General features: G+C 39.3%; 1 protein-coding gene across 1 annotated transcript in view; it reads right to left on the reverse strand.

Moving 5' to 3' along the window:
* xrn2 (5'-3' exoribonuclease 2) overlaps window positions 1–13,693 on the reverse strand; it is a 59,193-nt gene that overhangs the window by 35,508 nt on the left and 9,992 nt on the right. Inside the window, exons 2-8 of the mRNA XM_002939433.5 lie at window positions 4,124–4,251; window positions 3,931–4,042; window positions 3,131–3,242; window positions 2,828–2,886; window positions 2,645–2,734; window positions 1,202–1,274; window positions 893–943 (exon numbers count right to left, since the gene is read on the reverse strand). Of these exons, the coding sequence (XP_002939479.1) occupies window positions 893–943; window positions 1,202–1,274; window positions 2,645–2,734; window positions 2,828–2,886; window positions 3,131–3,242; window positions 3,931–4,042; window positions 4,124–4,251 (625 nt within the window). The remainder of the gene's footprint in view (window positions 1–892; window positions 944–1,201; window positions 1,275–2,644; window positions 2,735–2,827; window positions 2,887–3,130; window positions 3,243–3,930; window positions 4,043–4,123; window positions 4,252–13,693) is intronic.

The raw sequence follows: 13,693 nt of genomic DNA on the forward strand, positions 1-13,693 counted from the left end.
CATCCAAGAACGATTTTTGAAAAGCAAAAATAATTTCAAGCAACTTTTCAATATACATCAATTAAAAAATGTGCAGTCTTTTCATGATTTTAATGTAATAACATGGTTTGGAACAGTTACCCAAGCCTGACCCCCTGTTCTCCTGCTGATCTGGCTGATTCAAAAAATGTCAAGTAGTTGACTGTCCTCAGCCTGCATCCTCCAAACCCACAATTCAATGCAAACGTAATGTCATAGAAAGTAACATCACAGTGCAATGTATTGTGGGTTATGTCGCTTCTGCACGATGCCTGTAAGCCGTGGAGAAGTTGTTACAATTTGTAACATCAATGTCTCTCCTGCCAGGATTTGATATGATGCAGAAATAGATGAACTGTTTTGTTGCTGGAGTTCAGCATTTAAAATGTTATTTATTCATACAGATTACAGTGATAAGTATATTAGTGGTTTCGGTGTTGTGTGGGGCTCTTTCACACATTTTGGTTTAGAAACCAGAGTTCCCCCTTGAAGAAGCTTGAGAAAAGACAATTACTACGCAACATTTAAAACTTACACTGACCATCAATAACCAGAAGTTAATGTAAGATTGTTGTGTTACTTTCTTAGAGTAACATAGGGAAGCGCACAAGGTTTATTTAGAGCATTTATCTTGATTTGGTTCTAATAAAGATAGTTTGTCCACTTCAAAAGTATTTCATTACCAAGCACAAAAAATGAACTGCTTTTATACTGAAAAAGTAGTAGAACCATTAGTTTTTACAAGAATATTAAATAGCATGCAAAACATTTCAGTAATTATAAAAAAAAACAAAAAAACAACTTTTGCAATCTAATATACAAAGTAATTATGCTAATCTCTAAATGATACAAAAAGTCATAATCCACTGCTTACCATCTGCACCACATAAGCAATGATGAGTGTTTGGGTCATGATGGGGCTGAGCTGTTGAGAAGAAAGAACATGTCAACTTTGTAGATCTTAAAAGATTTGAATTTAAACCAGCAGGAAAGATTAATTTACTTATAGCTCCTTCCATCTTGTGTCTGTTCCTGTGGCACAGCACCACTGGGTTTTGTCTAAACAGGATTTTATATTGAAAATACATGCAATCAACTGAAAAAAAAATATCCAAACCAACATCTAAGTGTTTATGTAACTTATTGGTCTGCTTCAGTGTGACATATTACATTAATTGTATACCTCTTTGTCTTCTGATGTAATCCATAATCTTATGTTCACCTTCTCCAGGAACACTAGCATCTGATAAAATTACCTTAAAAAAAATATAAAGAGTTAAAGAGAAACTAACATGAGAATATAAACATGCCCATATAAACTCACGCGATTCCCGAACTGACAAATAGTACATGGATAACCATCAGGATTGGCAGCCCAGCATACAGCACAGATAACCATACAACTTTACCTGTATGTCTATGGCCCATCTTTACACATATCAGGCAAATAATTAATTTTAATTATATTACAATATAAACAAACAGGGAGGCTACTCTAGTTGCTTTACACATTACAACTTTAAAAAAGTTAAGCATACATTTATACAATATTACACAATGCAGAAATAAAACACCTGTTTTCTATGTCAGTTCATCTTAAACACTAACACAATGGTCTTGAAGAACCTGGCTGGTCATCCAAGTTTCCAAGCTACTATGGAAATTATACTGGGCAATTATTTATTTATTATCAGTTATTTATAGAGCACCAACACATTTCGGCAGTGCTTAATAGAGATTATTCATTATTCACATCTGTCCCTGCTCAGAGGAGCTTACAATCTAAGGTCCCTATCACATTTACACACACACTATAGTCAATTTTAGTCAGAAGTCAATTAACCTGCCTGCCCAGACATGGGGAGAACATACAAACTTCTTGCAGATAGTGTCCTGGCTGGGATTGAACTCACAACCCCAGCAATGCAAGCCACCAAGCTCCATATATGAGTTATTAAATCAATAAAGGGGACATATAACAAATATTTATAATACACTAAACCATATAAAATAATGTAAAATAGAAGTGCTTTTATTTTAATACCTTTGGGTTCAAATATGTCCATAACTGCTTGAAAACTGTGCTCTACCCAGCCCTTTTGCAAGCTTCCGGTTTAGACTATGTGGCCTGATAGACTTCAGTAACAGAGCAGCTGCTACGTAAAGTGCAGTGAATATGCATAGGGTGGGCAGGGCTTTGCAATGTCACAGGCAGTCTGTTCCTGCTCTGCTCGCTCCCCCATTTTTCCTTAAGGCCATACTTGGCTTTCCATATTTTAATGCACCTAGCAATCAGTCAACCATGTTTTCTTGTCAAGAAAAGTTATTTAAATGTAATTTTTTTTCTTCAGAAAAGACTTTTTAAAATGCTCACTGCAAAATTATCAGCGTTTAGCTTTGCTTGCTTAGTCTAACTGGCAAACATGGCTGGAACTAGGGTTAGGCAGATGAGGCACATGCCCCGTGAGGCAGACCCACTCTGCAAACTATTATCCTATCTCTCCATCATTTTCTTTATTCTCGTAATCGCTTCTCCTTACCTATAACATTGTACTAATATCTATCCTTCCTTACATTTCTCATCTCTTCAAAATAAAAGGTGAGAAAAAAAGTAGAAGCAACTTACTGTGAGGTTTTTCCAGCCAGGATCATTATTTAAACGGTCAGCAATATAATATCGAAGACATTTTGCCAGGTTGTCCATAAACTCAGTTCCCTACAAGTAAAAAAAATAAATGTTATTAAAATTATTTAAGGAACTTTGGGTTATTCACTTCACACATTAAGACTGGTTCATTATGCTACTTACAGGAGTAATGCAGTTACTATCAAATCGTTCCTTTACTTCTTCTGGGGGGAGATAGCCACCTAAAATAAAAGCAATGACATACGGCAATTATTCCCACAGTACATGACTTGAAAGCACAAGCATGGGATCTCTTATCTAGAAACCAGATATCCAGAAAGCTCCAAATTATGCTCTCAAATCAACCCTATTGGATTTATTAAATGGTGAATATTATCCAGAAAACCCCAAATTCAAGCATGTTGGATAAAAGGTCCCACATCTATACATGAGCAAAGACATTTATTTGCAATGCTTTTTGTATACCTTTGGATAGGACCTCTTCACGTATACGTTGTTTCTCTTCTGAAGATTCAACACCTTCTTTGGATGCTCTAAATCTACGAGAACGTTGCTGATTCATTTTAGCACGTGGGGCCTAAAAAAATCATTTTGAATAACTTTGAATCAATGAATTTAACCTTTCTTAAGATTTATATCAACTGCAGCACTTAATTGCAATATTAACACCCAGATTGAGAAAATGATGTATTGAACACCATTCATTTTGTTAAAAACAGCTAAAACGAGCACCGATATACGACATAGCTTTTTATGCCAGGCAGGGATAGTGACAACAGAAGTAGCAACTGGATACTTGTGATATGAACAACATTTGGATAGTAATAGCAATGGTAAAGATGGAGTGACATGATACTAAATATGGATTGTTCACTAGGTTACAGCAAAGGAGCAAAATGTCCTCAATAATAGGATTAGTGATGTGCAAGTTGGCCAGAACTCTGCGGGATCCATGGGTCGAGCATCCCAAAAGCGTGTAAGACCAATGGGCTGGGCTGGGTTGGTTCAGGTTGACATTCCAAAAGATTTGCAGGTCATGGGTAGGTTACAGCCAAGTTCTTTCCTCTGCCCTCCCCTGCCCATGACCTTACTATGCCCCACTACCTCCATTAGCAGCCTCTTTTTATAGGCGCATCTGCTCTGCCAACCCCCTTCATGATGTCAGAAATGGGGTGTGGGTCTACAAATAGCGTATTGTGGGTCTATAAATAGAGGTGAAGTGCAGGGTCGGGTTGGGAGTGGGCAGGTTGCGCTTTTAAACTCACCACGCCATCAATGGCCATGTAAAGAAGTCTCCTGGGTCTCACAATGTTAAAGAGCCTATCAATGTATTCAAAAATAGCAACCATCATTTCATCTTCATTTTTTGGTGCTGGCCTGAAATTGAAGAAGAAGTTTAGTTAATTAAACATATTAAAGCTATACCTTGAAAAACATGCACAACTAAAAGGTACTGACTTGTCCTCTGGGTGGGTACATGGATGGATAATGCCATTCATATCCAAATAAAGGTTATCAAACTCTACTTCATTTGGATTTGGTTTAGTGGTGTCCACAGGAATCTTGATGTTATTGCATTCTTTGGGCTGGCAAAAACAAAAAAGTAATTTTAATATTTTCAGCACTACTATCATATTTTTCAGATTTCTATAAACCAGCGAGCAAATGAATACAGAGCGCGCACAGGACCAAGAAAAACTTCATGCAATAGCCAAAACTCTCCAAAAGCTCAACATTTATGCAGCATTTTATTTGGGTCTAACATTGGTCTGGTCTAGCATTATTGATGTGTACAGCATAAGCCACACATACCTGACCCTGTCACCCTGGAATTTAAAGGACCTTCATTATACAACTTTTTATGTGTGGGTGACAGGTCCCCTTGAATATCAGGTCTATCATACAATTTAGCAGGTTGTATCGGTTGTAGAGCAGGGATATTAATCACTTAGGCACAGAAAAATCATGCACAGATACATATTTGAAATGAGCATCCATAAACAGCTAAAATCAGTTTTTAATAAAGAGAAATGTTCAACATGAATGCAATGAATAGGGCTTGTGCTGAACATACTTTTTGCCTATTTAAACCGCAGAAATCATTGTTTTTTATTATTTCTTACTAAACAGAGCAAACAGAAAAATCAAAACTACCTAATGTTTGGTTGTTTTGAGTAGAACATTAGACTACCAGCAAACAACCACCAATTCTTCGGCCATTTCTGATTGCCTGTTTTGTAACTATTTAGTATTATCGTTGCACTAGTAATTTAACAAGCTACCACACAAGATCAAAACAAAGTGCCTTCAATCGCCATTTTTAGCAGTATATACACTTATTCACTTGAGTTTAAAGGAGAAGGAAAGGCTAAGTCACTTGGGGGTGCCAAAATGTTAGGCACCCCCAAGTGACTTAAGATCGCTTACCTTTTACCCCGGGCTGGTGCCCCTGTTAGGAGAAAAAAGCACCAGCCCAGGGTACCTGTAGGAAGCGCTTCCTCCTTCCTTTTTCTTCTGCCGGCGAAATCAGTCGGCCGGCGCATGCGCAGTAGAGTGAAAAGCCGACTTTCTTGTTTAAGTTCGGCTTTTCACTCTACTGCGCATGCGCGCGCAAGCGAAAAGGAAGGAGGAAGCGCTCCCTGCTACCCGGGGCTCGTGCTGTTCTCTCCGTACAGGGGCACCAGCCCAGGGTACAAGGTAAGCGATCTAAGTCACTTGGGGGTGCCTAACATTTTGGCACCCCCAAGTGACTTAGCCTTTCCTTCCCCTTTAATGAATAGGGCATGAGCGGAAAAAACTTTTCTAAAATAAGAACCACATTTTTTTTCAGGAACTAAACAAGAAAACAAAACCAGTTTCACTTTAGCACCTCTGTCTTCTGAAAATCCCTTGATAATGATTTACTCAAATAAGGCAAGCTTATGGAAGGGGGGGTTGGTGTGTTCAAAGGTACATAACCCTTTTAGTGCCATGGGACGTAGATTCTACGTCCTGGGTAGCAAAGGACCAAAGTGCCACAGGACGTAGAATCTACGTCCTACAGCACTATCAGGTTTACAAGCGCTGCGCTCGCTTTTAAAGCAGCGCAGCGCTTGTAAACCCTTCACAACCCCCTAGGCAACGAGCAAAGGCAGTCATACTCACCGATCCGGTCCCACGATCGCGTCGCCAGCCAATGACAGCAGTGGACACGCGATGATGACGTGTCCACTGCTGTCCCTTTAAATAGCGCCGCCTACTGTCGGCTCCTCATTCCTGCTGCGCACCTCGGACCTGATGGAGCTCCCCTGCTGCCTTCCTGCTGCCTTCCTGCCAGATTGGTCGCCCCTGATCGCCTGCCTGCCTTGGGTAAGCTGAACTACAACTCTCTACCACTGTTTATTTTGCTTATTTCTATCTCAACTGTCTAAAAATTTTTTTTTTTTTTTTCAATTTTTTCTTCTCTCTTTGTCATTATTACACTTTTGCACACATACACACTTATTTACAACTTTCCCAAGCACACACAGACACTCACACACTTACACTTTTTTTTTTTCTTTTCTATCTTTCTTTTCTTTCTTTCTTTGGCAGTCTTTTTTTTTACTAAAACTTTATTTCTGATCTTGCTCTATAATTATCTGATTTATTTGGTTGCATTTTAGTGTTTTTTTGGCATTTTCATAATTGATTTCTGTTTTTTTATTATTGTATTGTATTGTAACTTTTTTTATTGCTATTGGGTGCTGAATTTGCAGTGACGTTGGTGGATCCAGGGCTCTGACCACCAATTTCATTGCAATTATTGTTCTTCTGTTGGTTTAGGTGGTTTTATTGGATTTTACTGATTTTATGGTGTTTTATCTTTGCATTGTTCTTTATTGTGTGTTTAGTGCCCCCAAAAAGGTTGCTTTTGCAGTGACATTGGTGGATCCAGGGCTCTGACCACCGATTTCATTGCAATTATTGTTCTTTGATTGCTTTTAGTGGTTTTATTCCATTTTAACTTCATTTGATTTCAGTTGTTCTAGAAAGGCTAAGATTGTTCTGGTAGTTTCTATTGCCAAGGGTTAGGCTGATGCCACACATGGCGTAGGGCTGATTTTTTCAGCAAGTGGAAAAACGCTTGCCGAAAATTCAGCCCTACGCCTGCTACTTGTGCCTGCACCTGAATGAATGGAATACGCTCGGGTGCAGGCACATGTAGCCGATATACGCATGAAAACGCGAGACTTTGCATTCTCACGCGTTTTCATGCGTATATCGGCTATATGTGCCTGCACCCGAGCGTATTCCATTCATTCGGGTGCAGGCAAAAAAAAAGGGGTGCATAGAGTGCAGCCCCAATATTATGCATTTTCAGGTTTGGCGGCCATGTACTTATGTGCAACCAGACATAGGTATCGTTTTATTCAGGGGAACTTGCAGATTGATGTTTAGTAAGTTTTTGGTAGTTGCCATGGAAATTTTGGAGAGAAATCTAGGTTTGTATCTGGTTTTTCCTTGATTTTTGACCAAAGCGCTGACTTCTGCAAGGGACTGCGGCCACAATTTTCCATGTAGAAAGAGAAGAGTGGTGTCTCTGAATAGCTGAAGGTGTGCACTTTTCGTAAATATATTGATTGTGGGGGTTATTTCACAGGTATGGGGGTGTTTAGACTAAATAACTGCAGGTAGAGCACATAGAGCACAGACCCCCCTTATGCATTGCCCCTGTTTGGGGGCATTTGGTGGCCACGTCTTTATGTGCACCCATACATATGGGGTATCGTTTTATTCAGGGGAACTTGCAAATTGAGGTTTAGTAAGTTTTTGGTAGTTGCCATGGAGATTTTGGGGAGAAATCTAGGTTTTTATCTGGTTCTTCCTTGATTTCTGACCAAAATCTAGGTTTGTATCTGGTTTTTCCTTGATTTCTGACCAAAGCGCTGATTTCTGCAATGGACTGCAGCCACAATTTTCCATGTAGAAAGAGAAGAGTGGCGTCTCTGAATAGCTGAAGGTGTGCACTTTTCGTAAATATATTGATTGTGGGGGTTATCTCACAGGTAGGGGGGGTAAACACTGAAAAGCTGCAGGTAGTGCACATAGAGTGCAGCCCCCAAAATTTCAACTGAAATTGCCCTTATGCATTGCCCCTGTTTGGGGGAATTTGGTGGCCACGTCTTTATGTGCACCCATACATATGGGGTATCGTTTTATTCAGGGGAACTTGCAGATTGATGTTTAGTAAGTTTTTGGTAGTTGCCATGGAGATTTTGGGGAGAAATCTAGGTTTGTATCTGTTTTTTTCCTTGATTTCTGACCAAAGCGCTGACTTCTGCAAGGGACTGCATCCACAATTTTCCATGTAGAAAGAGAAGAGTGGTGTCACTGAATAGCTGAAGGTGTGCACTTTTCAGAAATATATAGTTTGTGGGGGTTATTTCACAGGTAGGGGGGGTTAACACTGAAAAACTGCAGGTAGTGCACATAGAGCGCAGCCCCCAAATTTTTAGCTGTAATTGCCTTTATGCATTGCCCCTGCTTTGGAGTGTTTGGTGCCCATGTCTTTATGTGCACCCATACATATGGGGCATCATTTTATTCAGGAGAAGTTTGTCTTTCAAATTTGCCTTTGTTAGAAAATTTTTATGAGATTTTTTTTTGTCAAATCCACATTTGATCATGCGTCCAAGTTTACGTTTTAGAAAAAAAAAAAATGTCAAAAAAAGCTCCAAATTGCACAATGCACTGACAAAAAGTATTTGGCTTTTGAGAGAAAACTACATTGCACCTAGAAACCTGAAGGTCTGTAGTTTCTAAAGATACCGAACATGAGGGGATATTTTAGATTTACATATAAGTTATGCTGCATCAACTGTTACAAGCGCTTTTCCGCTTTGTTCTGGTGTGATATTGTACTAAGTATTGCTTTAGTTTGGGGGTTACTTCTGGACAGGAACTGTGGGGTACCACCACATATTTGGTATCGTTGGACTTGGGAGTATCAGGGCTTTTACAAACGACAAAAAAAAGTGTGTAAAATTAACTTTTCTATGGAAAAAAACCTCAAAATATACAGAAATTTTTCATAATTTTTTTTTTTTTTTACATATTTCACCCAAAATACACATCATATCTCCAGAAAAGTTATAAAATTTGATATGTATGTCGAAGCCCAATTAGTGACGAAAAAAACGATATATAATTTCCCTAGTTTCATGGAGGTTTTCCTACCAAAAAACATTGTTAAAGTGAATGAGTACAAAATGCTTAAAAAACGTCTGGCACTGGGGGGAACCGAAATGACGAATTCGGCTGGCACTTAAAGGGATAAGGAGCGCTGAACAAATTATTCTGTTTATAAAGGCAAAGGGTGAGACCATTTAGGGGCTGATTTACTAACCCACGAATCCGACCCGAATTGGAAAAGTTCCGACTTGAAAACGAACATTTTGCGACTTTTTCGTATATTTTTGCGCTTTTTTCGGCGTCTTTACGAATTTTTCGTTACCAATACGATTTTTGCGTAAAAACGCGAGTTTTTCGTAGCCATTATGAAAGTTGCGTAAAATCGCCCGATTTTTTCGTAGCGTTAAAACTTAAAAGGTGCGAAGTTTCGCGTAAGTTTTAACGCTACGAAAAAAGCGCAACTTTTTGCGCAAGTTTTAACGCTACGAAAAATCGCCAGATTTTACGCAACTTTTGTAATGGCTACGAAAAACTTGCGTTTTTACGCAAAAATCGTATTGGTAACGAAAAATTCGTAAAGACGCCGAAAAAAATCGCAAAAAATATGAAAAAATCGCAAAATACCGATCATTACGAAAAAACCGCAATCGGACTCATTTCGACCCGTTCGTGGGTTAGTAAATGTGCCCCTTAATGAAAAAAAATCTTTATAAAATGGCAAAAAAGAGCTTTTCTTTGTCATTTTTAGCAACTCATACACCAGTGATCCCCAACCAGTGCTCGGGGGCAACATCTTAATGAATATTATATATATATATATATATATATTAGTTGAAAATGGATCGCATCACACAGGACTTATAGAAAAAATAGGTTTTATTTGGGTGCAAAAAACAAAAAACTGACGTTTCGGCTACTGTTGTATCGCAGGAAGCTGCTGATATCGGACGACTCGCTGATCGGGCAGGTTAGAAAATTTTCATCGGGCGCCATAGAAGGCGCCTGACCAAAATCTGCTGTCAGGGCTGAATCGGCAGAAGGAGGTAGAAATCCTATTGTTTCTACCTCCTTATCTGCTGTTTCAGCCCTGACTGTGTGGCGGATCAGATTGCCACGTGTATGGCCAGCTTAAGCCCAGCTGACATCCTACAATGTATTATATCTACAAGCACTGAAGCAAAAATCAAAAGCAAAGTAAACTACTAAAATCTATTACTGATTTTTTAGGCAAAATAATTCTAAGCAGTCTTGAGAAGATTATTTTTCTTATAAACATACAGAATGGCAATTTAGATAAATCACAGTTGAGTTCATATAAAACAATCATACTGGGGCCCTCAAGAAGGTTTTTTTTAATCAAGTTATATATCTTGGGTCACCATATAATTTAAGTCTCCATTTTATAACATCTAACAATCCTTTAGGAAAGCGGTTGCCCTGTGCTCTGCTTAATTTATATCCATCCTATGCTTGCAATCAAAAATTAGAAAAGCACCCTGAAATATTACAGCTATTTTAATCAGGAAGATACAGGTATGGGACCTGGGGGTTTTCCAGATAAGGGATCTTTCCATAATTTGGATATCCACACCTTAAGTCTGTTAAAAATAATTTACATATTGAATAAACCCAATAGGATTGTTTTACCTCCAATAAAGATTGATTATATCTTAGTTGGGATCAAGTACAGGGTACTGTTTTATTATTACAGAGAAAAAGGAAATCATTTTTAAAAAATTAGAATTATTTGCTTATAATGGAGACAGCCTTTTCGTAATTTGGAACTTTCTGGCTAACGGATTTCCGAATAACAGATCCCATACCTGTATTATTTCACCAGACAATGAGTCAAAGCCTAAAAGCCAAAGTGAGCTGCACAACTCAAGTTCAACTCAGTGTTCCACTTCGCATTAACAACTTTCTGCATACAAAAGACCACAACACAGGTGATAAAGACTAGGAAACAGTTTTAGCCACAGACTGGGCTAAAGGTCCCCATACACGGGCCGACTATAGCTGCCGATATTGGTCCCTTGGACCGATTCGGCAGCTAATCGGCCCGTGTATGGGGAGAGCAGAGCGGCCTGGCCGACCGATATCTGGCCTGAAATTGGCCAGATCTCGATCGGCCAGGTTAGAAAATCCGGTCGGATCGGGGACCGCATCGGCTTGTTGATGCGGTCCCCGATCCGACTGCCCCATTGCCGCCCACATAATCCGATCGTTTGGCCCCAGGGCCAAACGATCGGATTATTATTTTTTTTTTACCTAAATGCTCCCCGATATCGCCCACCCGCAGGTGGGGATATTGGGGGAAGATCCGCTCGCTTGGCGACATTGCCAAGCGAGCGGATCTGCTCGTGTATGGCCACCTTAACACTTTATTGCTAACACTCAGGGCAGGGTCAAAGGTATTGGCCAAATGTAAACTGCAGCTAGCCAATTCCTCCTGTGATATCCTGTCTTCCAAGATAACAGCCCACAAAGTAAACTAATCAGCCACGAATGATCCAAAAAAAGAAATATCACAATCCCTAGTTCATGCACTACAGAAAAGCAACTAGCACTTTATCAATAACACTGCTTCCTCAGCTTTGTAGCCTGTATTAGACAAACAATACCAATTTGTAAATAGTATTCATAAACAAAAGTTATATCATTTGAATACCTCAAATTAAAATTTAAATTAGATAACAACGAAGCATGTGCCAATCAGACACTTAGAATATACTGGACAAAATATTTCAACAAGGTATTTGAGTCCTACAAAGATGTCTTTGGAAAAAACTGTAAGTGGTAATATATAATTACAGTAGAACCCTGAATTTATGTCCCCGGATTTAACGTTTTCCCACCTTTTCCGCCATTTTGTTGTGGTCCCACCAATTTGTATGCATTCCTATTGGCTCTCTTCCCGGGATTTACTTTTGTATTTCCTGCATTCTCCCTAGCAAATCCCTTCATTTTAAGCTGAAAAGGGCGCTTACTTTAGGAAATAAAGTTTCCCCCATGTCTTGCAATCTCAAGCGCCATCTTGTGAAGGTCAGCGTCACCACTTTCGCCTCATAATACACACTGCGCATGCGCACCTATCCGGGAGCTCAGAAAATTTTGCGAGTTGCACAAGCAGGGGGGAATTTATGACTGTGCAACAGAAACACCAGTCCTTCATTTAAGGTACAAGTTACGGCTTTTCTTTAAAATGGTACAGATTTTTGTTTTAGGAACAATACAGTGCTGAGTTATGGATATACATTTTGAAGTCAATGTTATAGGGTGTCTCTGAGTCAGTGTCATGTAGCAATGGGGTGTCAGTGCTGAATGCTCTTTGGGTGGAGGGGGGGGTGAAGGGGTGCCTCTATGTCAGTGTCATGTAGAAATGGGGTGTCAGTTGCAAATAAAAAATGCTTCCGGTTATTACCTTTAAATAGCTTATATTTATGTGTCTCTAACACATTTCCATGATTTTACATTTTTTCATGGTCCCCTGAAAAACGTAAAATGGGGGTTCTAATGTGTTACAAACTTTTGAACGTGTCACTGTTTTATGTACATATTTGCTTTCAAGCAAAATGTTACAAAAGCACAAATTCCTAATTATTTAAGAGGTAAAGGGGCCTGCCAATATCTGAAGTGACAGTATATATCTCATTTCAATGGGAGCTAAATGAATAGGGCATGTGCTGAACATACTTTTACTGTTTTTTGTTATTTCTGGTACTTAACAAAAATATGAAGATAGTTTCACTTTAGCATTTATTGTCTACTTAAGGATTCTGAAGAGCAATAGAGTAAAGTAATTAAATTTCCACTGAGAAGCCTCTGATAATGAGCTGCTTAAGGGCAATGAAACATGGGGAGATGAGTTAAAGGAACAGTAACATCAAAAAATTAAAGTGTTTTAAAGTAATAAAAATATAATGTGCTGTTGCTCTGCAAAAAAATTGTGTTTTTGCTACAGAAAAGCTACAGTATAAATACCCTGCTGTGTAGCCATGGGGGCAGCCATTCAAGCTGGAAAAAAGGAGAAAAGGCACAGGTTATATAGCAGATAACTAGTAGATAAGCCCCATATAATGGGGGTTTATCTGTTATCTCCTAAGTAACCTGTGCCTTTTCTCCTTTGAATGGCTGCCTCCATGGCTACACAGCAGCTTACTTATATAAAATATAGTAGTCTTTCTGAGGCAAACACACCAGTTGTAGCAATGCAGGGCAACAGTGCATTATATTATTACTTTTATACACTTTTATTCACTTTTAAAAGAAATCAATACCACTGGCTACAAACCTCCCCGTAGACTAACATTGGGATCACCAATGTTAGTTGCAATCTCCCACGATTAAGCCAGATCACCGCAACTAAAATATATATTACTCTGCTGCAAGACATCTTCAGCGAGCTTTGCATCCAGCAGTAACCATTTTTTTTACTAATGGCTACAAATCTCTGTGTTATAGTCATAAGGCTATGGGCTTCTCTCAGCTTGCAGAAAAAGACGCAGAGAAGCAGATCAGCTCCCTGTACCTGTGTATCTGCACTGAAAAGTAGTGCCTCTGCCTAAGTGAAGGTACACAAAGCAGAGGTTGGGCTGAAAAATGAAGAAGCAGGCATTTATGAACTGACCTACGCTCTGCGTACCTGCATTCAAGCGGAAGCTGTACTTTTGGCAATGGGGCCAAAAGATCGAATTAGAACGGCGGGTATGGGCATCCGCCGGTTTGGGGACTGCGTCAACAAGCTGATGCGTTCCCGACCCTACAAAATATCAAACCAGTCCAATAAGCTCCGAATCAGTCTAAGGGAGCAATATCAGCAGTCAGAATCGGCCCGTGTATATCCACCTTTAGGATGTTGAGTGAAGAAGCCCAACT

This window comes from Xenopus tropicalis, chromosome 5, assembly GCF_000004195.4.
Source record: "Xenopus tropicalis strain Nigerian chromosome 5, UCB_Xtro_10.0, whole genome shotgun sequence".
Lineage (NCBI taxonomy): Eukaryota > Metazoa > Chordata > Amphibia > Anura > Pipidae > Xenopus > Xenopus tropicalis.